This window comes from Cyanistes caeruleus, unplaced genomic scaffold, assembly GCF_971803275.1.
Source record: "Cyanistes caeruleus unplaced genomic scaffold, bCyaCae1.hap1.1 HAP1_SCAFFOLD_65, whole genome shotgun sequence".
Lineage (NCBI taxonomy): Eukaryota > Metazoa > Chordata > Aves > Passeriformes > Paridae > Cyanistes > Cyanistes caeruleus.
The window spans coordinates 50,372-77,200 of NW_028255884.1; the positions used below are offsets into that span (position 1 = coordinate 50,372).

The 26,829-nt window shown below is 52.2% G+C and overlaps 1 protein-coding gene and 1 long non-coding RNA gene across 2 annotated transcripts in view; one reads left to right on the forward strand and one right to left on the reverse strand.

Moving 5' to 3' along the window:
• LOC147647078 (uncharacterized) overlaps positions 1 to 26,829 on the reverse strand; it is an 813,449-nt gene that overhangs the window by 7,980 nt on the left and 778,640 nt on the right. The gene's annotated exons all lie outside the window — the stretch shown is intronic.
• LOC147647079 (uncharacterized) lies at positions 17,010 to 25,262 on the forward strand. The gene is made up of 4 exons (XM_086872479.1): positions 17,010 to 19,053; positions 20,325 to 20,478; positions 23,150 to 23,222; positions 23,409 to 25,262. Exons 3-4 carry the CDS (start codon positions 23,177 to 23,179, stop codon positions 24,413 to 24,415), a joined length of 1,053 nt encoding a protein of 350 aa, XP_086728605.1. The 5' UTR covers positions 17,010 to 19,053; positions 20,325 to 20,478; positions 23,150 to 23,176; the 3' UTR covers positions 24,416 to 25,262.

Here is a 26,829-nt window from a genome sequence, read left to right on the forward strand (position 1 = left end):
ATGCCCACACTGTCAGTCCACTGCAATGCCCTCTCTGGGAGCTGGGGTCAACCCCAGAGGCCTGGGGAGCTGTGAGGTGTGGCAAATGGATGTCACACACGTCCCGGAATTCGGCAGGTTCCGCTATGTGCACCTTTCCATTGATACCTTCTCAGGTGCTATCTATGCCTCTGCCCACACAGGGGAGAAAGCCGAGCATGTATGTAAACACCTCATGCAGGCTTTCTCTGTGCTGGGGGTCCCCAAAGAGATCAAAACGGACAATGGCCCAGCTTATACCTCCAGGAAATTGGAGGATTTCCTGCAAGAGTGGGGAGTGACACACAAGAGAGGCATCCCACACTCCCCCACAGGCCAAGCGATTGTTGAGCGAGCCCATCAATCGCTCAAGCACGTCCTCGTCCATCAAAAGGAGACAGTGAAGGGCTGCACCCCACAAGAACGGTTGTGCAAGGCCCTTTACACCCTAAACTTCTTAAACTGCTCAGACAGTGATCCTAACCCTCCAGTGGCCCGGCATTTTACATCCGCCGACAGCTACAAGTTGCAGCAGCGCCCTCCAGTGCTGGTCCGAGACCCCGAGACCCAACGAATTATGGGTCCCTTCGATCTGGTGACCTGGGGACGGGGATACGCTTGCGTTTCCTCGCCCCAAGGACTGCGGTGGATCCCACAAAAGTGGGTGAAACCGTACGTCCCAAAACATCCAAGCAGGCCGCCAGATCAATATGAGGGTGCTGTCCCGTCCGAATAGGTCATCTCCGGACCCCCCAAAGAGGAGGAGGAGAAAAACCCCAAATCTTTATTTTGAAGATTCCTCTTTTCAGTTGAGTTATGTTTTGTGTTTGCTTTGTTTTAGAGAGAGCCATCCCTGAAGACATGACAGCCCCAAGCGTCGCCGAGATCATCTTCGGTGTGATGTTAGTAGTGGCCCAGATGGAAGGGTGGATCGTGCCTCAGCCAAAGCAAAACGTGTGGGTCATGTTGGCGAAGTCCCTGCAGCGTGACGAGCTGTGCCTCTCCACCGGAGCAGCAGGAAACCCAATGTCAACATGCCTGGTGGGGATCCCTTTGAAGCCTGAGGAGTTTCCCGACTCCCTTGTTACCCTGCTCCATGACGCCAACCGGGGAAGGCCGGCTCAACGTGTCGTCCGCTCGGCGCCGATGTATAAGATCAGAAGGCCAGCGAAGAACCCCCTCCTCCTCTGGAGAGACTGGCAAGCCACGCTGGAGAAGGCGACCGTTGAGCCCCAAGAATTCGACCTTTTGGATTCCTCCCCGGCATCATTCTGCGTTCATTTTCGTTACTACCCTTCTAACCCTGCCCCCTATCCCAAAGTGGTGCAAGTGAACAAGCAATTTCAGGCAGCCAAATGGTGCCAAAACATTGCCCACGTGAAGATGCCCTCAACCCTTAACCCTACCCCTCTTCAGTTGCCCAAAGGTTTATTTCTCATCTGTGGAGATCGGGCATGGGCAGGCATCCCCTCTCGCCTTCTCGGAGGGCCGTGCACACTGGGCCGGCTGTCCTTGTTTTCACCCAACACGACCCAAATCGAAAATTGGAGCCAAAAGAATAATTCGGCTATCAAGAAGCGCAGCCTGGACGACTTAGACCCAGACTGCGACTCGGAAATTTTCCATTGGAGTAAACTAAAACGGGTAGCAGTGTATGTTTTTCTGCCCTGGTTGGCCGCTGCTCAAGCGCTTGGAGAATTAGGCCGATTCGAGTGTTGGGTAGTAAAGCAAGCAAATTTAACGTCAGCTGCACTAAGCGACCTCCTCAAAGACGAGGAAATCACCAGGCAAGCCACCCTCCAAAATTGGGCGGCCATAGACTACCTGCTGCTCCTGCACAACCACGACTGCAGGGAATTTGAGGGGCTTTGCTGCATGAACTTAACGTCAAAAAGTCCCTCCATTCGCCAGACCATCGAACAGATGAGAGGCATGGTCCACCAGATAAAACAAGAACATGAAGACTGGGCCACCAACATCTTTTCTAACTGGGGACTGTCCGGATGGCTCTCATCCGTTCTGAAAACTGTTTTATGGATTGTTTTTATCATTTTTATAGTTTTAGTTGCGTTCGCCATTTTGAGAAGATGTTTAATTCAATCCGTTCTCCACCTTGTATCTCCTCCTCCCCAAGTTAATTTTGTTGGTGCTCCCTCTCCTTCCTCCTCGCCTCCACCCTCTCCCTCCCTTAAGGACTGGTTCCCTGAGCCCTCTGCACCTCCTGCAGATGCAACCTCCTCTTACTAAAAAAGAAAGGGGGAGATGTTGCCGTCCGTTTATTTTGTTCAGGTTATTAATTTAAATGGTTTGTTCCTGATGTTATTCCCCCCATGAGTTGTAATGGTTTTACCCGCTTGTCAGTTTTGTAAACCCCTCCCCTTTTTCCTGAACCTTCCTTGTCCATCACCCTGTTCCTGCCCCTGAACCCCATCAATCTATGTAAACCCCACCTCTTGTTCTAGCTCCTTCCCTGTCATTTATCCCTCACTCGAAGCCCCATTGGCATTGTGATTGCCGCCCCTCCCACGTGTTATTCCTATTGGTCCCCAACATTGTAAACCCTCCCCCCAACTCCTCCCCTGAGATGCCCTGATTGGTCCCTGTGTTTGTACCCTCCCCACCTTAAATTGGAGCGCACGGAGGTGCTCCTCGCTCAGACCGTCCTACCCTTGACCTTTCCAGTCCTTACCCCATCCACTGCTCCCGACCCTGGAATAAAACCTGGTTTCTGGAGAGAACCTGGGACTCTGAGCCTCCTCCTTGCCTTCATCGGGCACCCACGACGCACCTGAGACCGCAGAGCTTGGTGGCTCACAGGCTCTGAAGGTTCGGTCTGGGACAACGAGCTCCCAGACCGTTCCCCACTCCCGGCGCTGCCAGCGGCTAGGGAGCAGGAGCTAGCCAGGGCGAGGAGAGCCGCGGCAGGGGCAGCGTCAACCTTGTAACAGAGCTGCTCCCATGCGGGCTAAATCAAACTAACAAAAGCAACTGATTAGAAAGGTATGCCACAGAAGAGGCAACTCCCATGGATGCTGTGCCACACTAGAACAAAGAAACTCCCAGGAAGCTGTGTAACCGAGTAAAATGCAAACTAAGGCATGCAGGACACCAAAACAATGAGCTAACAGAGGAATAAAAGGACAAGGAAAAGTATTTGAACAAGCTATGATGCAAGATCATCTCCCTGCATCACCTAAACCTGCTTAGAAACCATCTTCCTGCATCACCATGACCTAAGAGGACTGGAAAGGACTGACAGCCCTAGAGAGTGAACCAGGACGACAGGTCCGTGACTACTCTGATGAGGACAGAAGCCCCAGCTCTGCAGTGTGTGCTGCAAAGCTGAATTGTGTCTCTTCCTTGGAACTGACAGTGTGGGAATGGCCGTGGTGCAAACAACCCCTTGGGCCCCCCCTACCCCAAGAGCTGAATCCTAATAAAGGCATCAAACAGGAGTTTTGTCTCCTGGCCAATTTCTTTCAATTACCGTGTGCTGCACAGGCCATGGCCGAGGGGGCCTGGACCCACCCGGAGCTCCTCCCGGAGCCCAGCGGACTCCAGCTCAGTGGGGGCCGGCAGCGGGGCACGGCTTAGGCTCGGCAAGGTGTGAGCAGCTGTGGTCCGGCCCAGCCTCAGCCGGGGTCCCGCAGCCTCCCGTCCCCACCCGGTCACTGCCGGGGCCAGCCCGGCCCCGCCAGGCCGAGCCTGTGCGATTCAGCCCTTCTGGGACACAGGGCCAGAAAGACTTCAGCCCTGAAGCAGCAGGCTTTGAGTTCAAGCCTTGGGAAGCACTTGCCAAAGGCTTGATGGCAATTCATACATTCATCAAGTCACCCCACTGAAAGTTATGTTTCTAGAATCTTCCCGTATCTCTCCCCCAATTGATTGCAATTTGTCACAGTATTTTGCATCTTTCTAACCCCAGTCTGTGTCTGGACCCATGCCCTCAGACTGCACCCTCACACCTCCCCTAGATATTGTTGTGTCTGCCCCTAGGCCTGGTCTTTGCACTTTGCTCCTGTGCTGTGCAGGCTTTATGGGCCTCATCCCTACTTGATTTTCCTATTCCAGTTGGTTTTGGGGACTCCAGCGAACCCGCTCCTTTAATTTCCTCCTCGGTTGCCCGGGTGTCAGGGGACCCTGAAGCTTTAAGGATTGTTGCGGCCACTGTCAGCACGACTGCAAGGGCCGCAGTGCAGCGGGGCCCGGCCCGACCGGCAGCCGGGTACCTCCTCAAAGGTGGAAGCAAGAGAGAGATTTCCCGGGCTTGCCTGTCTGCAAAATGTCAATCTCACCGAGGTGGATCCAGCTTTTTAAATGCTTTAATAGGTAGTCAGTTCCCACAGCTAGCCAGCTCTTGGATTTTGCTTGGCACAGGGGCAGCTCTCGCTTAGCAGCTCCTCTCAGTAAAATCATTTCCATGGGGGGCTTCTTCCCTGCTAACCAAATAGCAATTCATGCAAAAGCAGCACAAACTGTTCTTCCTGTCCTCCTATCTTTGCCAGAGAGTGCCTTTCAAAGGGATAATAATTGGGAGCGAGGGGGTTTACATTTTCCATTGCAAAGGAGCCTCCTGCCTCCCTTAGCAGGCCCCTGTCTTTCAAAGGAAGACACACACGGTCTCCTTTTGCACCTTCACTTGGCCCCAGCCACTCCTGATCATTTGAAGGAGCGGCTCAGAAGAAGGGGCTGCAATCCCCCAAGGCCTGGGCTGCTCCAGGCTGCTCCTGGTGCCTTGGGCTCTTGAAGGGGTGTGGGGTGGCCTTTGTGACACAGGCACGGGGTGCCGGGGTTGCCTTTGTGACACAGGCACGGGGTGCCAGGGTGGCCTTTGTGACACAGGCACGGGGTGCCGGGGTGCCCTTTGTGACACAGGCACGGTGTGTCAGGGGCCGTGGTGACGCGGGACCTTGCGGTGCCCAAAGTCCATTGTGACATGGCAGAGCCCCGCCCCGGCTGGGGGGTATATAAAGGGCTTGTGGGGCCTGGGTCAGTCCCAGGACAGTGGCGGTGTCCAGGTACCTGTGTGCGCCAGAGGACTGCAGGCACGGAGGAGGAGAAGGCGAAGCCCAAGTCCCAGCCCCCCAGGCCCTGGCCCGGCTCACAGAGAGCCCAGGCCTTGAGGGAGCAGCAGGAGGAGGCTGAGAGGGCAAGCAGAGGGAGGAGAGGAGCCGTGGAGTCCTGCGCTGAGGAAGAGCCAGAGCTCTGCCGAGGAGAAATGAACAAGTTCCAGCAAGGGACTCCAGGGGAAGCCTGCACTGAGCCACAGCTGTCCCCAGGAGAAGCCCAGAGCTGCCAGGAGCTCTCTGAGTGGGATGAAGGCCTTGAGCAAGAGCTGGTCCAAGTATGGGGGAGCTACTGGCATTTCTGGGACTGGGATGAGGGCAGGGAGCAAGAGCCCTCCCCAGTTGTCTCCGAGTGGGGCGAGTGCAGGGAGCAGGAGCCGTGGCAGGCGGACAGCGATCACTGTCAGGAATTCTCAGATTGGGAAGAATCTCCTGAGCAGCGGCTGTCCCCAGGAGAAGGCACGAGCCGCCGGGCACTCTTGGACTGGGAAGCTTGCCGCAAGCAAGAGCTGTGCCAGGATGGCCAGGAGGTGACTGGAGGCAAAGCAAAGAGAAAATCCTCCAGGTCCAGCTGGGATGATGACAGTGATGGAGAGCTGGCTCAGGACAGCAGGGAATACTGCGACATCCTGTGCAGCCAGCTCAAGGCCTGGCAGCGGGAGGACGATGACTGGGATGAGGTGAGCGTCCTGGAGCTGCACGAGGAAGGAGAAGAGGCCAGGCAGCAGAGACTGGCAGATTTAGCCCGAGAGGGAATCCTGCTGCCTGTCCCTCGAGAAGCTTGGGTGGAGTGCCAGGAGCCCGAGCTGTGCCCACAAGAGCAACTCTGTGCCGGGCCTGGCCCTCTGGCAGCCCAAGCCACGGTGGAAGATGTCTCTTCTCCTGGGCAGCCGCTTCCCCACAGGAAAGGCCGCTCGCTCTTGAGGCGGGCACTGCGGGCGCTGCGGGGGCTGCGGGGGCTGCGGGGGCTGTTCCGCTGCCCCTGCCTGGCGGCACAGCCACAGGATCAGCACCCGCTGCCAGCAGCGCCGGGCTGCAGATGGCGGCTGCCCCGCGGCCTGCCCAGCGCCCCGAGGGAGCCGCACGGGCTGCCCCGGCCTGCGCTGGCCCTGCGGGCCGAGTCGGCCCCGGCCGCTCTGCGGCACCCCTGGGGCAGCTCCCCGAGGGCACACGGCAGCCCAAAGCGGCACCCGAAGGGGGACCCTCGCTGCCGGGGCTCAGCGCCGCATCCCGGCCCATCGTCCGGCCGGGAAGGCACCTGGAAAGTCATCGGCTCCCAGCGGCATCCTGGCACTGCCAGCGGCACCCCTGCACCGGGTCCCCGAGGGCCACAGCCACACGGCTCTTGGCCCTTTGCAGGGACACTGGCTCCAGCTCCTCCCTGCTGGACTCCAAGGCCATTTCCTCTCCTCCGGAAAGGACTCCATGCTGATCCTGGGGCACTTTGGCCATGAGGAATGGACACAGACAGGAGGTGTTGCTCCCAGGACACGACGGCGGCCTGCTGGACTGCAACACACACAATTCTAACAAAAGAAAAGAAAGTTGTGTTTAGGAAGTAGTAGTAGGAAAGAAAAAACCCCCAACACCCCCCCCCCCCCCCCCACCCAAACCTGCATAAGACCCTCCAGAAACAAAAAAATGATAAAGAAGAAGAACAGGAATATTAGGAAGAAGAGGTAGAAGCTGAAGTAGATGAAGACGTACTTAAAACATGGAAAATTAAGAATAAGAATAAAATGTTGGAGTCTGGAATACAGAGTGTGTGCCCTTGTTTCTGATACTTAGTTATAAGATCCAGTTATAAGTTCCCCCAGGCAGGGCAGGTCCCTGGGTGCTGCCCCTGGCCCAGATAGTTTTCAGATGGGAAAAACTATCAGAAGTAAGGTTTTAGAAGACAAAATGTCTTCCCTGCTGACAGCACCATAAGGAATAACTGCAGGGCAGAGTTTTAAAAACAGAGGTTGTCTTGACCTCTCTACAGCCTTGCATGGTGCTCAGCATGATAGATCAGGGGAAAAAATATTATTGTGGTGTGGTAGCAGCTTCAGGGAGACAAAGAGTTACATTGTCCCACCCCAAACCCCTTGAGAAGGGCAGCCCAGGAGTTCTGACTGGGTTTGAGTCCCTGAGGGGCTCTCCCTTGGTGTGCTTCTACTGGTCCCTGACCCTGAACTCCACCCTCAAAGGTGGAAACCCTCGGGGGTTCTGTCCCTCAAAAACCCCTGCTGTGCCTCTGTTCGGGGCTCTCTGTTCTGGACCTGACTTTGTTCCCATGCTGAATAAATGGTTTCGTGAACGGGAGCCCGTCTCGGTTGGTGTTTGATGCTGGTCCCCAGAATCCTGCTGCTTCTCTGGACGAGATCCTGGAGTTGCAGACTGCAACAGCAGGGTATTGGATGAAATACACAAATTGACACATTGGGGGACGCAGGGTCTATGTGACCACTCCTTGAGGGAGAACATCTGCATAGGGGTTTATGATATAGCAAAGGCCATCACTCAGGGCTGTGTAACATGTCAAAGGGTAAACCAACGAGTGATGACGAAACCCGTACCAGGGGGGAGGGAACTAGCAGAGAGACCCTTCCAAAATGTGCAAATTGATTTCACAGAAATGCCTCTAGCACAGGGATACAAACACCTGCTAGTGATTGTAGATAACCTGACCCATTGGCCAGAGGCTTTTCCCACTTGGAATGAAAGAGCGAGAGTAGTAGTCAAAATACTTTTGGAACATATTGTCCCCAGGTATGGGTTAATCAATAACATAGACTCGGACCAAGGCCCCCATTTCACTGCCCGTGTTCTCCAGGAAACCACTGAAGCCCTGGGGATAAAGTGGAGGTTACACACCCCATGGCATCCCCAGAGCTCCGGTCGGGTAGAATGGATGAATAAGACCATAAAAACGACCTTAACCAAGCTGACTCTGGAGACTAAATTAGATTGGATAAAATGTCTCCCTTTGGCTTTATTACAGATAAGAACCTGACCTCGAGCAGATTTAGGGGTATCCCCCTATGAAATGTTATTTGGACTCCCCTTCCTAATTACTCCTTACAGCACTGCCCAGTATACTGAAGGGGAGGAAACCTCAAGGAGGTATTTGGAAACTGTTGTTAAAACTTTAGAAAACCTCAGGAAAAAAGGGTATCTCCCCCAAACTCCTCCCTTAGAGGTAGACACACACCATATCAACCCTGGGGATTGGGGATTGGTAAAATCTTGGGCTAACTCTCCTCTCACTCCAAAGTTTGAAGGACCCTACCAATTTCAACTCACCACACATACGGCTGTGAGAACCCGGGAAAAAGGGTGGACACACGTGACTCGAGTTAAAGGACCAGTGGCACCACCAGATGGGGAAGTAAACTCCGAAAAAGATCCCTCTAACTGGACTGTTGTCCCCAACACCAAGGACTTGAAAATAACCTTAAGGAGGAAACCCAGAGACTAAAGTCCCCAGCCAGGAACTGGAATTATAACAGTTGTTGTTAAGTGATCTCTTGGCTGCAACATTGTGGTTAAGTGTTTCTTTAAAGTTTGTGAAATAATGCTAAAGTGTTTTCCAGTTGTCATTAACTTGTAACTATTGTTATTATTGCTTGAAAAGGTGGAAGAACCCCAAATAGGGCTCGAATCCCTAGCCAAGAATATATCCCTCACAGGGCAGCTTTCCCAAGACCAAAAACGACAACAGTAAAAAGGAGAAGGACAAAAGAGAAATAATAAAGCTGTAAGCCTTGGACCCAGACCACCCCCTAAAAGAGCGTAAGGAAAACCCCAAGAGGCAAGACCAGGGGAGATCAAACATGGTTCCTGCTGGACTCTTGGGAGTCACGGACTGCAGGGAGCCTAAAAGGATCATCACAAGGCTCATGGTAGGTCTGGTGATAGCAATGCACCTTACCAATGCCATGGGGACAGACTCTTGCATGAAATGTTATTATCCCTTGTATGATGGGGAAAATCTAGGGTCCCTGGTAAGGGTCCACACAAATTTGAGTCCTTCTTGTTACAACAAATCACAATTAGAAGAATGCCAAGAAAACGGAAAAACATATTGGATTACCAGAAATATGGCCACTTTTAGAGAACGTCTTTTGGGAGACTGTCCCATGAGGGATACTTGGCTGTGCTTTGAAAAGAACGAACCAGTAAAAGGTGAACCTGATGTGGTAAAGGAGAAAAGAGTGGACATGAGCGTGGGAAATGAAGAATGGGAAAATTTGAGTGGGAAGAACTTGTTCATTGATTCAGTTGAAAACATCAGCAAGGAATTGAATATAACTGATTGCTGGGTATGTGGGAGTACTAAAATGTCTGATATTTGGCCCTGGGAGGGAAATAGCTTGAAACCTTGAGAAATTCTAAGCATAAAATGAACTGGGGAAGGCCAAAACACACCAGGGTATAGGAGAAGAGAAAAATGGGAATTAAAGGCTAAGGTAATTGGGGAAGACTGTATTCTACAAATTGGAAAAAGATATAGAACCCCGGTGGGGCAGATGGCATGCAAAAGATACCTTATAACGAAGAATCTAGGAACTAAATGGGTTCCCCGGGAGCCCAACCTAAGATATTGATCCTTAGAGAAGAGGGAAAAAGGGTGCATTCATCACAAAGGATATAACCTTTATGAATGTGCAGAAAAAGGGATCAATCCCTTCTGGGGAATTAGAAGCATTGGGAGTACCCCTATGAAGACAGGGAGGGTTTTTGGGAAGCCCCAGATGATTTCTTTTGGATCTGTGAGGATGCAGCTTATACACATCTACCAGGAGACTGGTCAGGTAGCTGCACAATTGGGGTGATAAAGCCAGCTTTCTTCCTGCTCCCAAAAGAGATTGGCTCAGAGCTTGGAGTACCACTATATGACAACCTAAAGAGGCCCCTAAAAAGGAAGAAGAGGAGTGTAATAAGCACAGGAGGGACCCAGAATTGGAAAGGAACAGTCTGGACCCTGGAGGAAATAATAAGAACTTATGGGCCAGTGACCTGGGCCCAGGATGGGTCCTGGGGATATAGGACCCCAATATACATGTTAAACAGAATAATCAGGCTCCAAGCTGTAATTGAAATAACATCAAACAAAACAGCCCCAGCCTTGATCATATAAGTGACCAACTCTCCCAGACCCGAACAGTGGTGTACCAACTCCAACTGGCAGTAGATTACCTTCTCGCTGATGAGGGGGGAAATCTGTGGGAAGTTCAACACATCTGAATGCTGCCTAGAAATAGATGATAAAAGTGAAGTAATCTGGAACATTTCTAAAGAGATCAGAAAAATCTCCTACGTAGGGAACCAAGAATGGACACCGATCCTGAATACTGATTGATGGGATAGTTTCTGGTCCTTTAAGGGCTGGTGGGAAAAGATGGCATTCATTAGTATAGCAGGACTAGCAGGACTGTTATTTCTTCCCTGCGTCATCCTGTGTTTGATCAGAATTATTACCTCAGCAATACAGTCTAGCAGCACGATCTACAACTCGTTAGAAATAACCCAAGGAAGGGAAAAACTAAGATCCTAATGTTAGAAAGTTCAGAGCTGAAAGAAGCAAAAAGGACCAATACCAAAGACTAAAGAAGTTTCACTACCAGGAGCCTGAAATAACAAGTTGACGCAGGCTGATGCCTGGTCAAATTAAAAGAGGGGGGATATTGTTATAAATAAAAATCACAATGTTCAAATTATATGTTCATGTTTCAATCCCAGTTTGGGTCCCTGGATAAGGGGTTTTGGTGTGGTAAGTCCCAAAAAGGTTCACTGTTAAGGAGTTCATATTTGTTTTATTTCTTCTTGGTGTTGCAAGCCCTAAAAGGGCCCACTGTCAAGAAGTTTCTACTTGTTTTATCCTTGCATTTGTATCCCCATTCCTTATTCTCTTCCAACCCGTCAGGCAATTTAGCCGCTGCTGCCCAGGATGAACTTCCCCATTTCCCATAAAGACTTGCACACGGGTGCATATTAAAATCATATTACCACCTGGGAGCGGAGATAGCCCTGGATGACGAGCCACACTTGAGAAACATCTGGAGGACCATACTGTGGAGGCAGCGGGGACCTGGGGAGACTGGGTACGCCAATCCCAGTCCAGCAAGCTGGTTGCCATGACCTGGCAGGACTTGAGAGGGAAGACACCCCTAGACCTTTGAGCCTAAGACAGAGTCTCTGGGTGATCCTGGCGAGGATAGAGGCTCTGGTCCTGCTGACAGTGGATGATGACAGGCCTGTGTGATCCTCGACATCGACCACAGGGAGCAGCGGCGGCGTGCACCCCGAGCCCCCACCTCTAGGCCCAGTTCTATCTAATAAAGGCTTGTTAATGGGAGCAGAAGGTCTCCTGGCCCTTTAATTCACCGCACCTGCACTGCCGGGGTAGGAGGCACAGCTGGGAGGAGGGAGGGGTGGGGGGAAGCTGGTTTTAGGGCTATTAATTTACTTCTCATGATCCTGCTCTGAGTTTTCTGCCAGAAATCTCTCTCCTCCCCCACTCATCCACAGGGATTTGGGGCAGTTTTCCCTTCTTGGGAGTAATACGAGCGATGCACTGATGCTCCTAATTAGAGGTGGGAGAAGTGCGGCTCCAGGGCTTCCCGCTGAGCCGGAGCCACCGAACACCCAGGGCAGGGAAAGGCGGGCTGGGAGCTGCGGAGAACTTTGTTTGTGTTGGGAGCTCAATGGCGGCTCGGGCCGGGCCCGTTCCAAGCCTGTTCCTCATCTCCGCCCTTCCCCTCACACAGCCCGGGGCGGGCCCTGAGAGCGCGGGGCGGGGCTGTGCCGTGTGCAGAGCCCGCCGCTGGCTGCGATTGGCTGCTGTTGCCGTCACTCGTGGTTCTGGCGATCGCTGATTGGGCAGAGCGGGGACAAGCCCGGCCCCGCTGGCGCCCCCAGGGCGGCCGTGGGGCAGGAGAGCCGCCATTGCCGGAGCGTGTGTGCGGGCCCGGCAGCGGCGGCAGCGGCCGGAGCCCGGTGAGGCGGCGGCGGAGCTCGGAGGCGGCCCCAGCCATCGCAGGTGGGAGCCGCGCTCGGTTCTGCGGGGGCTCGGGGCTCGCTGCGGGCCCGGGAGGGGGCGGCAGGGGGCTGTGGCGGGTGGCTTGTGCCGTGGCCGGCCCGTGTTGGCCCTGGCGTGAGGGCGCTGCGGGAGCGGCTGCCCGCGGTCTCCTTCCCGCTGGGGCCTCGGCAGGAGCCGGTGCCGGAGCAGCGCTGGCTCGTCCCGGTTCGTGTCGGTAGCCCGGAGGTGGCTGCGCTGTGCCCGGGGCTGGGCGGGAAAATTCCCGGCGCCAGAGGTTTGTGTGGCCAAAGGAGCCCGAGGAGCGGTGTGAGAGTGACTTTATTGCTGCCCAAAGGGAGAGGCCATGGGGCATTTGCCGTGCGCTCTCTCCAGCTGCTGGAGGACGCGGCCTCGTTTTTGTCCTGATTTTCCCGGCCGCGTGTCCCTGTCCCTTTCCCCACTGACGGAGGTGCTTGGAAGGTTCAGACTTCCCCCATCTGCCTCCTGCATGTCCCGGTTAATATGTACCCACCACTTTTGTATAACATCCGATATTGATGGCTCTGTTAAGTCTTTGTTCTTCTGGAAGTTCAGGAATTTAGCGGGACTTTGTCTGAGCAGCGGTCCTTGCCAATTAGTAACATTTTCTGAAACTGAGGCTTTTTCCCATTGCTTCCTTATGTGCAAGTCCCTGGCCCTGTCTGCAAGCAGATTCACTCATTGGCTCTGTTTTTTCTTCCTGGGTGTTCTTTGATTTTGGGATTGCTCTCAGTGCCCTCATTCGCTGTCCTTTTGTAGCCGTTTGTGGCTCAGGAGGCCTGGCTGCCCCCTGCATCCCCTTGCTCAGCTGCTGAATGAGCTGCACTCAGCAAGGTGTGTGCATGGTGAAAAGATGAGAGTTGCTGTAGAACATAAGAGGAGAAACAGCTTTCGTTTAACCCATGGTCGGCCAGGGAACCACAGAAATGTTGCCCATGCCCATCCTTTCCACGTTTGGACCAGTACATGAGCTCTTTTCTTATATCCTTTGTTATCTGTTTCTCCACTTTTCCTTTGTGATCTATTTGCCAGCAGCAGTTTGAGTCATTTAACTTTCCACAAACTCTGCCTTCTTTTCCTGCTAAAAGATAATCTGACCCCATCCCATGGTGAAATGTTGTGTTCCTCATCTGGGTGGATTGGTTGGGAAGAAAATCAGGAACTGGAGCTGTCTGGTTGGGTATTATTTTGAGGACATCATGTAATCTAATTATACCATGGAAAGGATAAATTAGTTCTCTGGCTCCTGATATGAATTTGTTAGGGTTCCCATGGCCTGGTCCATGGTGTTGCAGGATTTGTTCTGGTGGCCATTCATCTTTTCCCCATTTTTGGGTGCTCCCTCCAGCCAGGGTTGCATCAATTTTTGGCTTTTCTCTAATTAATTCAGCACATACTTGGATTCCCAACGAATTTCCCTTAACTTGGAGCAAAAAAACCCCAGTGCTCTAATTCACCCTAGATAACATAGAAATTGAGAGCACAAGTTAAGGTGGGGACTGGGATGACTTCCCCCCATTTTTTATAGTGAAGTTTTCACAACATTCTCAATTAGCTGTTTTCCTTTTTACCTTAACCAATTTCTGCTGCAGAGACAGATATCCTCACTATTGGCTCTGCCTTCAGCTGTGCAAATTCCATCTGTGCCAGCAGGCAGAGCTTGGGGTGAGGGGCAGAGGAATTCAGGCCAATTCCTCCCCCAGGCAGGAACACCCTGGTACATTGTCCAGGCTTTGCCCCAGGGGTGTTAATTTGCATTTCTAAAGCTCCTCTGCTGGCTGCCTGGAATGAAGCTTCTCTTCCAGGGCAGCCATGGGATGACTCACATGGAGGGCTCCCTCCCCCATCTGCTGTTTCTTTGTTGGTTTTTTTTAACAATTTTCTATTAACTCTTTACATTTTAAAGGTCCACCTTTCAAACTCTTCTAGTTTTCAAAATGCAGCTTAAAGGTGAACATGGAAAAACCCATATCATAATGTTGCCATCACTACGAGCCATACACAAACATAAAAACAAAAATTAGAAAGAAATCAAGTATTTTCTTTTTCTTCTCTTCTGACTAAAAACTGATTCTCACACCCCTGGCCCAAACAGAACTGACAACAGAAAAGTAGAATTATTACGAAAAATTCTTCTAATGGTGTAATCCTTTCACTGAAACTGTGAAAAGCAAAAACTCTCCAAAATATCATTAGAGAAATAAAGCATTACTTGATTCTGAACAGAATCATTTCAACCACACACAGTCTGCATGTGCAGAGAAAATCATTCCATGACATGTGAGTTTTACTAGATGTTTCCTAAACTTTATTCCGTCTGAACCCATAGAAATCCATTGGTTTAGTGTTCATTGTCTCCAAGTTGTGGAGTCTTTAGTGTTTGGTTTCCTGTTGCACCCGGATTTCTGTGTCTCTGATGTGAATTAGGTCTGCACTCCTGGATTTCCTGCTCAGCCTTTTCCAGACCAGGTGTCTCCAGCTGTGCCAGGGCAGTGTCTGGGATAGTGTCAGGTGCAACTTGTTGGTTGATGTTTGCTGCTGGGTATTGATGTTTTGTTGATTGTCGTTGTCTTTGTGGGAATCTTTTGGGCTATTCCCAGTCTTTTGACATGTTAAGCTCATCTCTGCTGAATGGTGGAACATCCTGTAAAAAAACCCTTTAAAATTCCTTTTCCCAAGGCAAATGCAAACCAAGCCTGACTGGAGAAATCAAATAAAAAATAATTTTACACTTGGTCTATTTTCCAATACTCTAATCCCAGCCAGCCCAGAGTGTGAGTGTAATTGAGAGCCAGAGTGGAATTCTCATGGTGCCTTCCCCAGCAGCTGTGGCGAGGGCAGGCACAGAAAGCCCTGAAGCTCCAGCAGTGCCAGCCAGGATTGTCCCGCAGGGGCTGGAGATGCCAAAGGAGGGTGCCCAGGCCGAGGATTTCAGCAGAGGATCTGTGGGCAGGCCCAGGGGCTTCCCCCGCTGGGGAGCCCTGGCTGCTGCTGCCTTGCCTTCAGTGCAGGCTCAGGGGCGGCTCCCATCCTCCTGCTGCAGCCGGGAAATCCAAATCTGCGGGGCTGCAGAGCCCTTGAGCCGAGGCTGAGGGGTCCCCCCGTGTTCAGCTGTGCTGGGGCTGTTTCTGTGCTCAGGGACACTTGGAATGGGCCGTGCCACTTGGCCACCAGAGCTGCTTCTTTCCACTGCTTCGGCAGGACCCGATGTCCTGCTTGGGTGTGTCGCAGTAGAGATGGACAATGACACCTGTTTCTTCTTCCACCATAGCCAAAGCTTTATTGCACACAGCTTATATTTACATGGTTATCAGAAGGCTCCGTGCTTAATTCCAGTTGGTTGGGAACTCAGTTCACTGGTTGGTAATGGTGAGTGTACACGTCAATCCAAACTTTTCTCTCTAACAATGTTTACATACTTTTTCTACTGATTCCCATGGGACAGATCCCTTGTTACTACAGGTGCACTTGTTTTTCTCCCCAAGAATAGTTTGTTATGTTAACAAACTTTTCATCCTCAAGATGTTTTTGCCTGGGAAATTATCAGGCCAGCTGCTAGCTACACTAAGCCCACATAACAAGTCCTAAACCATGATATTACAAGTTCTTTCTTTTGTAAGGTTTTACCTTTATGTGACAGGGTGTTGTGGACAGCAAAGTCCAAAGGTGGGTGTGTCTCAAATCTCTCCCAGCCCGGGTCTGGATCTCTCTCAATTCAATGCAGGCATGGGTTTCTTCCCAGCCCCCTCTCCAGGCTGTTCAAACAGGAGGCTGGGTTAAACCCTTCCCCTGTCCTCAATTCTAAATCCTCCTGTGCCACTGAACAAGTTTCATACTGCAGTCACCGAGCTCTGCTCATCCATTTAGGGGCTCTGTTGGTGTACGTGGGAGAAGGTGAGGAGGGGTCCCCGGGGGTCGTGTCCCCCCTCAGGAGCGCCTGTGACTCCCCCATGTCCCCCCCCATGCCGGGCTCACCCCCTTTTGTCTCTGCCAGAGCTCCTGACCCAGCTCCTGCTGTGCCCTGGGAGGGGCTTTGGGGAGCCCCCCTGGGACCCCCTTGGATCCCCATTCCTGGGCCCTGGGACCCCCCCGCATCTCCTTCCCCAGCTCCGGGACCCCCTGCAGCCCCTTCTCCTGCACCAACAGCGCCCTGCACCCCCTTTCCCGGGGATCCTCCCCTGGCAGCCCCTGGATCCCCCGGTTCCGTCAGCCCGGGGACCCCCGGAGCCCCATTCCCGGCCATCCCGGGGCACCGCACCCCCAGGCCTCCCTTTCCAGGGAAAGCCGAGCTGGGCACGGGGCTCTCCAGCCGCTCTGGCATTTCTGATCACCCAGAGGAGAGGGAGAGAGCAGCAGAGAGAGAGAAGGAGATTGGGAATCGGGGCTCGGGCTCCCAGCGCCCGCTCCTGCTCCGCCGGGGCTGGGGAGCCGCAGCCGCAGGAAAAATGGGATCCGCGGATGCCGGGGCTTCCCCCGCTTTGGGCCGAAGCCGGCGGGTTCCAGGCAGAGTTTGGGCGCAGGGCCCGGGAGTTCAGCCCAGTTTGTCCCGGGGGTCCCACAGTGCGCGGCCGAGGAGGGTCCCGGGGGATCCCGGGAGGGGATCCAGGGGAATTCCCTGGAATTGCCCCGTCCCCTCCCCCCGCGCTCCCTCGGGCACTTTCGCTTCCGCCTTGGCCGCCCTGCGCCGCCGGGATCTGCCCGGCGACCGGTGACGTCACTGCAGCCTCGGGCTGCCACTGGCGGGCAGCAAAGAGCGGCGCCAATGGCGGGGCCAGCGGGGAGCTGCAGATGCTGCAGCAGCGGCACAGCCAGAGCGGGGCTGAGCGGGGGGAGCCGGGGCTGGGGGATCTGTGGGGCTGCGATGGCAACTGTGGCACCGCCATGGGGATCCCTGAGATCCAGGCTGAGGGATTAACAAATTCCCTGGCTCACAGCTGCAGGGAAGGTCTCCGGAAATATGTCAGATATGGGCGGGAGGCGCTGGAGTGTAAAGGTGGGGAGGGCAGAATTCCCATGGGAATATGGGAATGGGAATGTGGGATTTGGGAGGGCAAATCCATGGCTGGGAAATCCATGGATGGATCTCAGACATCCCATTCCCAGGGGACGTCCAAGGATGGATCCCACTGCTGTCCCATTCCCATGGGAACTCTGTGGATGTATCTCACTGCCATGCCATTCCCATGGAATTCCATGGGCAGATCTCCCCATCCCGCAGCCATGGGAGCTCCAATCCGGTTCCCCTCCAAACCCATCCTGCGGGTCACCCTGTTCTTTGCCCTTCCCACCCCCTACAAGACTCCTGGGGATCCCCGATGACCCACCCAGGCCCCCCAAACTCTTCCTGGGTCCCCCCTCATCCCCTCACAATGGGAATTCCTGGAGTTCCCCTGTGTCCCCTCCCCCAGGACTTTGGGGGTCCCACCCGACCTGTCCGTGCACCCCCAGATTTCTTCCACAGCCCCCCTGTGATGGTGGAGGGTGGGGGCCGAGTGCTGGTGCCCCCCTGCCTGCAGCAGATCCAGCGGTGAGGGCAGTTCGGGGGGTCCCTCAGCATTTGGGGTCCCTGGGATTTGGGGTGACCCCCCGGGCCCCCCAGGATCTCCCTGAACACGCTGGCGCTGCCCGTGGGCAGTGAGAAGGTTCAAACCCAGCATTTGGGGTCCCCAGCACTGCCACCCGCATTGCCCAGGTACCCCCAAACCTGCCGAGAACCCCCAAACCCCCCGGGACACCCCAACCTCCCCTGATCCCAAACACATCCCTGGATGCTCCAAAAACCCCCCAAGATAACAAAACACCATACAGACATTGAGAAGGTTCATACCTGTCATGGGGTCCCCATCTCCATCACCAGCAGGTTCCCCAAAACAGCCTTGAGATCCCAAATTCCACCCCCGGGATCGCCCAAATTCCCCCATCAGGACCCCTGTAAACCCCCTTGGGAACTCCCAAAAAACCACCATGGCCCCAAAAACACACAGAACTTCTGAAAATCCCCAGGAACCCCTCACGAAGGTTTATACCGAGCACGGGATCCCCATGGACACCATCGGCATCACCTAGATACGCCCAACCCCTCCCGGGACCCCCAACCCCTCCCGGGCTCCACTGCCGGAACCAACGGGAGCGGTGTTGCCCTTTTAAGAGGAGTTACAGTGGGACCCGACAACACCGGGGGCCCTTAAAGCGGCCATGGTAGAGAGAACCCCCAAAATCCACCCTGGGGGACAAAACATCCCCTACAGGGGCTTGGGGTGGGGACACCCCTAAAAATGTCACTTAAAGCCGTCATGATCCCCCCTCAAAAGGGGCTTGTGGGGCTGCGGCCGCACAAACACCCTAAAATGGGGAGGAAAAAACACCCCTGTAGTGGTGGGATCCCCCCCAAAAAACCTGAAAAAGAGAAAAACTCCTCTTGAGAGGGGCCTGAAGACCCTGAAAGGCCCTGGAAGAGGGACAAGATCCCCTCCTGTGCTGGGGCCTCCCCGAGCTGGGAACTCTCCCGTTCCTGCACTCGGGGGAGCCCCGAACGACGGTGGCTCCTGGGCTGAGCCCCCCTCAGCCGGGGCTGCGGGGGGAACTGGGGGGGCTGGGACGGGGCTTGGGGCTCCTGGGGTGAACTGGGGGACCCTCAGTGCTCCCACCTCCCCCTGTTCCCCTGTCCCGCCCCGTTCCCATTGTTCCCCCAAAGCTCCGCTGCCCCCAGCTCGGTTTGGGGGGGACCCAGCCCTTTCCCATCGTGTCCCGGCCCGGCCCCGCTCACCCGAGGGCTCCGAACCACGCCCAGGGACAGAGGAGGGACAGAGGAGGAGGAAGAGGGGGAGCAGGAGGAGGAAGAGCTGGAGCAGGCAGAGGAGGCTCCACCTGCGCTCCCCGCTCTCTGCATCTGCAGCTCCTTCGGGACCATCGCCCCCCATCCCGCAGGTGCCCGGGGAGGGGGAGCTCGCCCCAAATACCCCGGGGCTCCCTGGCTTTGGGGTTTTTTGGGGGATGTTTGGGGATGGCAGGGCTCCAGAGCCGAGCCGCAGATGCCCCTCGGGGGCACCCCGGGGGTCCCCGGGAGGTGTTTTTGGGGGGTCCCGGTGGCGGTGGCGGCAGAGCCCCGGCAAAGGGGCCGGGGGGATGCGGGTCCGGCATGGCCGGGAAAGGGGTTCGGGGCTCCCGGTGCCGGCAGTGGCTGCTCCCAGCATGAGCCCAGTTGCTCACCCCGTGTGGCTCCAATTTCCTGTGATCCCCACGATAAGCCAAATCACTCCCAGTCATTCCCTATTAGAGTACAATTTGTCTCCATTTTATCCCATTTTTCCACATTTTTATCCAGTTTTCCCCATCTCATTTATCCCCATTTTTGCTCTATTTTCCTAATTTTTATCCCATTTTCATATAGTTTTTGTCATTTTTATCCTATTTTTTGTTTTTCACCAGCTTTTCCCCCATTTTTTTCCTTTTTCCTCCATTTCTGCCTTTTCTATCTCATTTTTCCTCCATTTTCTCAGTTTTTTCTGATTTTTTTCCTATTTTTCCTCCATTCTTATTCAATTTTTCCCCATGTTTTCCTATTTTTCCCCCAATTTTTTTCCTTTTTTACTCTATTTTTTTCCCCATTTCCCCATTTTACGCTATTTTTGCTCCATTTTTCCCCAGTTTTTTCCCCATGTTCTCTCCTAGTTTCCCTATTTTCTTCCATTTTTCCCCCATTTTTGCCTCATTTTTACCATTTTTATTACCATTTTTACCCCAGTTTTCCCCATTATTTTCCTCATTTTTATCCTGGTTTTATCTCATTTTTCCACAATTTTATCCCAATTTTCTTCCTTTTCTTTCTCACATTTTTCCCTGTTTTTTCTCCATTTCCATCCCATTTTCCTCAATTTTTTCCTATTTTTATCCCATTTTTTTCCTATTTTTTCCCCATTTTGGCCCCATTTTCCTCCATTTTGCTCCACTTTTCCTCCCATTTTTCTCACTTTTCCCCCATATTTTTGTAGTTTTCCCCAACTTTTCCCCATTCTTCCTCCATTTCTATCCTATTTTTACCCATTTCCCCCTATCTTCCCCATTTAATTATCCCAAAAATTGACATTTGAGGAAAAAATAGAAATTTTGGTGCTTTGGGGGCAAAACTCCATGAATTTGAATCATAGCTTTCCCATGATTTTTCCATGATTTCTCCATGATTTCCCCATGATTTCCAGCCAGAAAGAGGCGTGGGATTTATCCGAACATTCTGGAACCTTGAAAAGGACCAGATCATCAACCTTCCCAAAAATCTGGACCAGCTCGTCCACAATTCCACCTTTCCCCACTCCCTGGATTCCCAGATCTGGAAATTCTTCAGCGACCTCCCAGGTAGGCAATTCCTAAAATTTCATGGAAAAATGGGATTGGGAGATTTCATCCTGGTTTTTTTTCTGATTATTCCCATTTTTTCCCAATATTTTCCTTAATTTTTTCTCTCTTTTTTCCCCCACTTTTTCCTGATTTTTCCCTCATTTTACCGTGAATTTTTCCCAAATTTTTCCTGTTTTTTTTCCCAGTTTTTTCTCAAATTTTCCTGATTTTCCCCTGATTTTTCCCAGTTTTTCCTGATTTTTCCCTCTCCTTTTCCCAAAATTTTCTGTCTTTTTCCCAACTTTTTCTCAAATTTTTCTGTAATTTTTTTGGTATTTCCCCTTTTTTTCCCAATTTTTTCTGTTTTTCCCAATTTTTTCCCTGATTTTCCTCCATTTTTTAAACTTTTTTGTCTGATTTTTTTCCCTGATTTTTTCCAGGTTTTATTCTTTTTTATTTTCCTGGTTTTCCTCTAATTTTTCACAATTTTTTTACACTTTTTTTTCACATTTTTTTCTGGATTTTTCCCTCTGATTTGTCCCAGTATTTCCCCTTTTTTTTTAATTTTTCCTGATTTTTTTATGTTCATTTCCTAAATATTTTCTGGCTTTTTCCTAATTTTTTTCCCATTTTTCCAAGGTTTTTTTTCCCCTCTTTCTTTTCCTCATTTTTTCCTTGATTTTTTTTCCCATTTTTTTCCTGATTTTTCCCCCATTTTTTCCAGATTTTTCTCTCTTCTTTTCGCAATTTTTTCTTGCTTATTTTCCAGTTGTTTCACAATTTTTCCCTGATTTTTTCCTGTATTTCCTAATTTTTTGACTGATTTTTCCTGATTTTTCCAGGTTTCTTCCCTCTCTCTTTTCTCAATTTTACCCAAATTTTTCCCAATCTTTTTCCTGATTTTCCCTATTTTTTTCCTGATTTTTCCTGATTTTTTTCATGATTTTTTTCGTTTTCTGATTGTTTTCCCAATTGTTTCTAAAACTTTTCCTTCATTTTTGTGTTTTTTCCCATTTCTTTTTCCCTTTTTATTTCCTGATTTTTCCCTTTTCCTTTCCCAAATTTTTGTGGTTTTCCCCAGTCATTTTCCTGAGTTTTTTGCAATTTTTTCTCAAATATTTCTGTTTTTTCCTTGATTTTTCCAATATTTTTCCCAGTTTTTTCCTGATTTTTCCTAGGGTCTTTTCGGCTTTCTTTTCTTAATACTTTCCCTGATTTTTCACTGTTTTTTTCATGTATTTCCCATTTTTCCTGATTTTTCTCTCTTCCTTTCCCAATTTTTTTTCTAGCTTTTTCCAAATTTTTTCTCAAATTTCCGTAATTTTCCCCTGATTTTTCCTGTGTGTTTTCCCGATTTTCTCCCGTTTTTTCCCATTTTTTTTCCATATTTTAACCTCTTGATTTTCCATATTTTCTTCAATTTTTCCAAGTTCTTTCCCAGTTTTTTTTCTGATTTTTTCCCATTTTTTCTGGTTTTTCATGTTGTTTCCTTCTTTTCCTATTTGTCCAGATTTTTCCCCATTTTTCCCATTTTTTCCTTGAGTTTTCTCTTTTTTCCCCTAAATGTTTCCTGGTTTTCCCCAATTTTTTGTCAAATTTCCCCCTGTTTTTCCCAAATTTTCCCCAATTTTTTACCTAATTTTTTGATTTCACCCTGATTTTTTTCTGTTTTTTCCCTTCAATTTTCCTTGAATTTATCCTGTTTTCCCATTTTTTCCCCAATTTTCCAATTTCTTCCACACTCCCAGTCTAATCCCAGTCACTCCCAGTATGAGGCCAGTGGCCCCCAGTTGCTCCCTGGCAGTGCCAGTGTGACCCCAGTAGCCTCCAGTGTGATCCCTGGGACTCCCTGTCTCTCCCAGTATATCCCAGTCAGCCCCAGCATGCTCCCAGTCATTCCCAGCTCCTCCCAGTTGCTCTCAGCATGATCCCAGTTGTTCCCAGCCACTCCCAGTCAATCCCAGTATGATTCCAGACACCCTCAGTGGGATCCCAGTCTCAGCCAGCAGGGACCCAGCTGCTCCCACTGGGATCCCAGTATGATCCCAGTTGAGTATGATCCCAGAATAGTTGTAATTCTTCCCAGTTCCTACCAGTGTGATCCCAGTTGTCCCTGGAATAGTCCCAGTCCATCTCAGCACGGTCCCACTCACCCCCAGTTTCTCCCAGTGTGGTTCCAGCTGTTCCCAGTATGGTCACAGACACTCCCAGTATATCCCAGCTGCCCTCAGCATGCTTGTGCTCATTCCCAGTCATTCCCAGTTACCCCAGTAAGGTTCCAGTTACCCCAGTCCAAACCAGTCCCTGCCAGTGCTGCCACTCCTGGGATCCCCCAGCCCTCTCTGTGTTCCCCCTCCCACATCTCCCCAGAGGAGCCCCAAGGGCTGGCAGTCCCCAGCCAGGGTCCCCAGCCAGCCCCAGGTTGGATCTGCAGCCCCCAATTTTCCCAGTTTCCCTCTCCTTTTCCCCGGGCCGGGTTCCCCCCGTCCCCAGCGGGTGGGAGCAGCGGAGAGCCCCTGAACACCAAAGGGGACAGACCAGAGATGGGGAACTCCTGGGAGGCATTTTCAGGGTGAATCTTGGTCTTTGGGAGGTTTTTATGGATGGCTGGTGACTTCTAGAGATGAGCTTGGGCAGAACAAACACCCTAACCCAATGTGCTCATGAATTGTATTTTTCCCCAAACCAGGATTTCCCATTCCCAAATCTTGGCTGGATGGAGGAGGCAGCTGTGAGGAAGATGCCCCGGGACACTCAGGCAGGTGAGGAGGAAGTCAGTGCCCCTTTCCCCCTCTCTCCTGCTCCATCTCCCAGCCCAGCCTGGCCCCCGGCTGCAGGACAACCCCGCTGCCGACGCCGTCCTGCCGGGGACGCACTGGGGGGATCTCCTTCCCCTTCCCTCTGGCACGGAGGCAAATCCCATCCTCTCCTTGTCCTTCCTCCCCCAGACCAGGAGCTGAGGATGGAGACCAGGGAGGACAAATCCCCACGGCAGAACCTCGTGGAAGAGGCCACTGTGAGCAGCTCCACAGCACAGGAATCCAATGGGGAGGAAAATCCCCAGAGATCCCAGAGGAGGAGGGGCTCCAAACCCATCCCAGGGTTCTCTGAGGAGGAAAGACCCACCCTGTGCTGGGAAGGCCGCCAGAGATCCAGCCAGGGTTCTGAGCTGGTGGTCCATGAGCAGCTTCAGGATGGGGAGAAGCGCTACAAGTGCTTGGAATGTGGGAAGAGCTTCAGCCAGAGGAAAACCCTGATCTGCCACCAGATGATCCACACTGGGGAATGGGCCTACGAGTGTGGGCAATGTGGGAAGGGCTTCAGCTGCAGCTCCAAACTCATCATCCACCAGCGCATCCACACTGGGGAGAGGCCCTATGAGTGTCCTGAGTGTGGGAAGAGGTTTCAGAGGAGCTCCACTCTCCTTGTACACCAGCGGATTCACACGGATGAGAGGCCCTTCCGCTGCCCTGACTGTGGAGAGGGCTTCAAGCACAACTCCACCCTCACCATTCACCGGCGCATCCACACTGGGGAGAGGCCCTATGAGTGTGGGGAATGTGGGAAGAGTTTCAGCCAGAGCTCCAGCCTGATCTGCCACCAGAGGATCCACACCGGGGAACGGCCCTATGTATGTGGGGAATGTGGGATGACCTTCAGCCAGAGGTCCCTGCTGACCATCCACCAGATGATCCACACTGGGGAGAGGCCCTACGAGTGTCCTGAGTGTGGGAAGAGGTTTCAGACCAGCTCAAATCTCCTCGTGCACCAGCGGATTCACACGGATGAGAGGCCCTTCCGCTGCCCCGACTGCAGGAAGGGCTTCAAGCACAACTCCAACCTCATCACCCACCGGCGCATCCACACTGGGGAGAGGCCCTATGAGTGTCCCCAGTGTGGGAAGAGCTTCTCCAGGAGCTCTGCCTTGATCAAACACCAACAGAGGCACCGGTAAGGGAAGCCCTGTGAGTGCCCCAAGTGCAGGAAGAGCTTCGTGCGCTTCCCTGGCTCCATCCCCCATCAGAGGACCCACGTTGGGCAGAGCCCTGATGACCCACGTTCCCAGTGATCTGTGTTGGGAACACACTGGGCTGGTGGTCATTTTATTTTGGTTCTATCTTTTGATTCATTTTCATCCCTTTAAAACAGACAAAACTGGGGTAAAAGTCTGCAAATTCATCAAAGGCATCTAAAGCCTCACTTTCTACTGCTTTAAGGGAATCTGGGATTAAAAGAGGTACTTGGGAGGACTTGGGGATTGTGGTGCTATCTGTTGTAGTTTTCTTCATTTCTTGTCACTCAAAGAGATGAGAGGGTTCTATCTGTCACCTCAAAAGCACTCAATGCCACTGAATTCTACTCATTCCCACCCAGAATTCCTGGATTCTACAGCCCCTCAGGGTGTGTTGCCTTAAGTTTTAGCTTTCATCTTTCATATTCTGCACTGCCTGGGTTTACAGTTTGGAACTTCCTATTAAGTGTTAGTGAGCTCTCTTCACAAAGTAGGTAGACAAAACAATTCCTTTTCTAGCTTGATACCAAGGGCAGTCGTTAGAAGTTTCAGGCCCAGAAGCATGAACAAGGGTGGACTGAAGAGAGAAAACAAGAAGGATGTGACTTCATCATCTGAAGCTGTCATTGGACAGTGAACAGATTGCAATATCCAGATGGACCTAAACTTCTAAAAATGTGAGACTTGTCCATTTTTCTGACCATTTTTGGTCCATCTTGGGTGTAGGCCTGGCTCTTGTACTGCCCAAGGTGTATTTAAATTCTTTTAATAAACTTCATTCTTAACTCTGTCTTGCCTCTGTTCTAGGTCAGCCTTCTGAAGGCATCAGGTGGAATGGGGTTGGAAGGGGATTGGGTGAAGTGGGATGCAAATCAGGAGGGGTGAGATGGGCATTGGGTGGGGCAGGATGGGTGGGATGGAGTTTGGGAGGTGTGAAATGGGGGAAATAGGGCTTGGGAAGGGGGTCTTGATGTCCAGCAGGGATGGGATGGGTTGGGGTTGGGATTGGGGAGGTGGGGTGGGGTCTGCAATGAGACAGCCAAAGTTTGGGGATGATGAATGGAGGGGAAGCCCGTTAGTGAGTTTTGGATATTTGGATGTTCCCAAAGAGATTTTAATGTATCTCACATTTCTAAGGAGGTTTTGGGGCACTCCCCAGCTCTTGGGGTGTTCCTGAGAGCAGCTCCATGGAGCCCCATTGCCAGGGCTGGTTGCCATGGGCTCAAGCTCAGAGCTGTAGCCAGAGTGCGTTGCCTCAGCGCTGGAGAGCAGAGAAATGATGAATGGCCCCAGACATCTCCAGGGTGTGTTTGGGGGCAGAGCAAGTTCTGCCTGTGTGGCGCGGTCACTGCCCCAGCCCAGCCACTGCAGCCTCTGCTCCAGCCCCAAAGTGGCTGCCAAGCCCCTGGCACCCCAAAAACCCCAGCTGGGAGAGGGAGCAGAGCAGGTGAGGCTGTGACACGGGTGTGACACTGACATGTGCCACGGCCCTGGAGCTCTCAGCAGCTGAGATGGTGCTGGATCCAAGGCTGATTGTGGATCTCTGTCCCTCTCTTTTCTCCTGACTTCAGTTTTCAAAATCTGGATAGCTTGAAGTTGGATGGGTTGGACGAGTTGGCTCAGTCAGTGCTTAGTGAAGTGATTTCCTCTAATTGCATGCAGATTTATGATTTCCCCGAGTACCTCACTCTCTAAAGTTTGCAGCTGAAAGTTTGTTCCCATCCTCCTGAGAAGTTTGTTGTTTTCTCCCATGCACTGCCCGAGGGGATGGAGGTACCTCAGGTCCCTTTCCAGCAGGGCCCGAGCGAGCTTGGGGCACAGCACAGGAACTGCAATGCTGAGCCAGGCCTGGCTGGGTTGGAGGAAGCAGAAAGGCCAAGCCCTGAGCCCAGGCCTGGCCCAGCAGGGCCTGTCCCTCACGGGTGGCTCGGGGCTCTTTGTGGGGCAGTGGGATGTGAGGGGCAGCAGGGACAAATGCCATAAACCTGCGAGCCCTGCCAGCCTCCTCAGGGAGGGCCGAGGGAGGAGCAAAGACCTTCCTGGGGCTGTGCCCTGGGCCAGGAGGGATTGTGCCAGTGGAGCTGACCCTAAATTTCTTCTCCCAGGCAGCTTTAGGACATGGAACATGGAGAAGCCAGAGACAACTCTCAGCCTTCCACAGTCCTCCAGTAGAATCCTGTGTGGGGAGCAGCCTGGGAGCAGGGTTTGTGTGTCAGGGGAGGGGAATTCAGAGCCCTTTTCTCTCCCATGGCCTGAGGATCTGCATTTTCAATGGCCCTGCAGCTGCCAAAGGGGCCTTTTTCACCCAGCTGAGAACAGTTCTGCTGATAGCCTGTCCTAAACCCGTTTTTCCTGCA

Excerpts from the sequence above, each read along its gene's own strand:
- LOC147647079 (XM_086872479.1), top strand. The coding sequence starts at position 23,177 with ATGGAGGAGGCAGCTGTGAGGAAGATGCCCCGGGACACTCAGGCAG. Across the intron at positions 23,223-23,408 it reads GCCCCGGGACACTCAGGCAG|ACCAGGAGCTGAGGATGGAG; the intron begins GTGAGGAGGAAG and ends TTCCTCCCCCAG.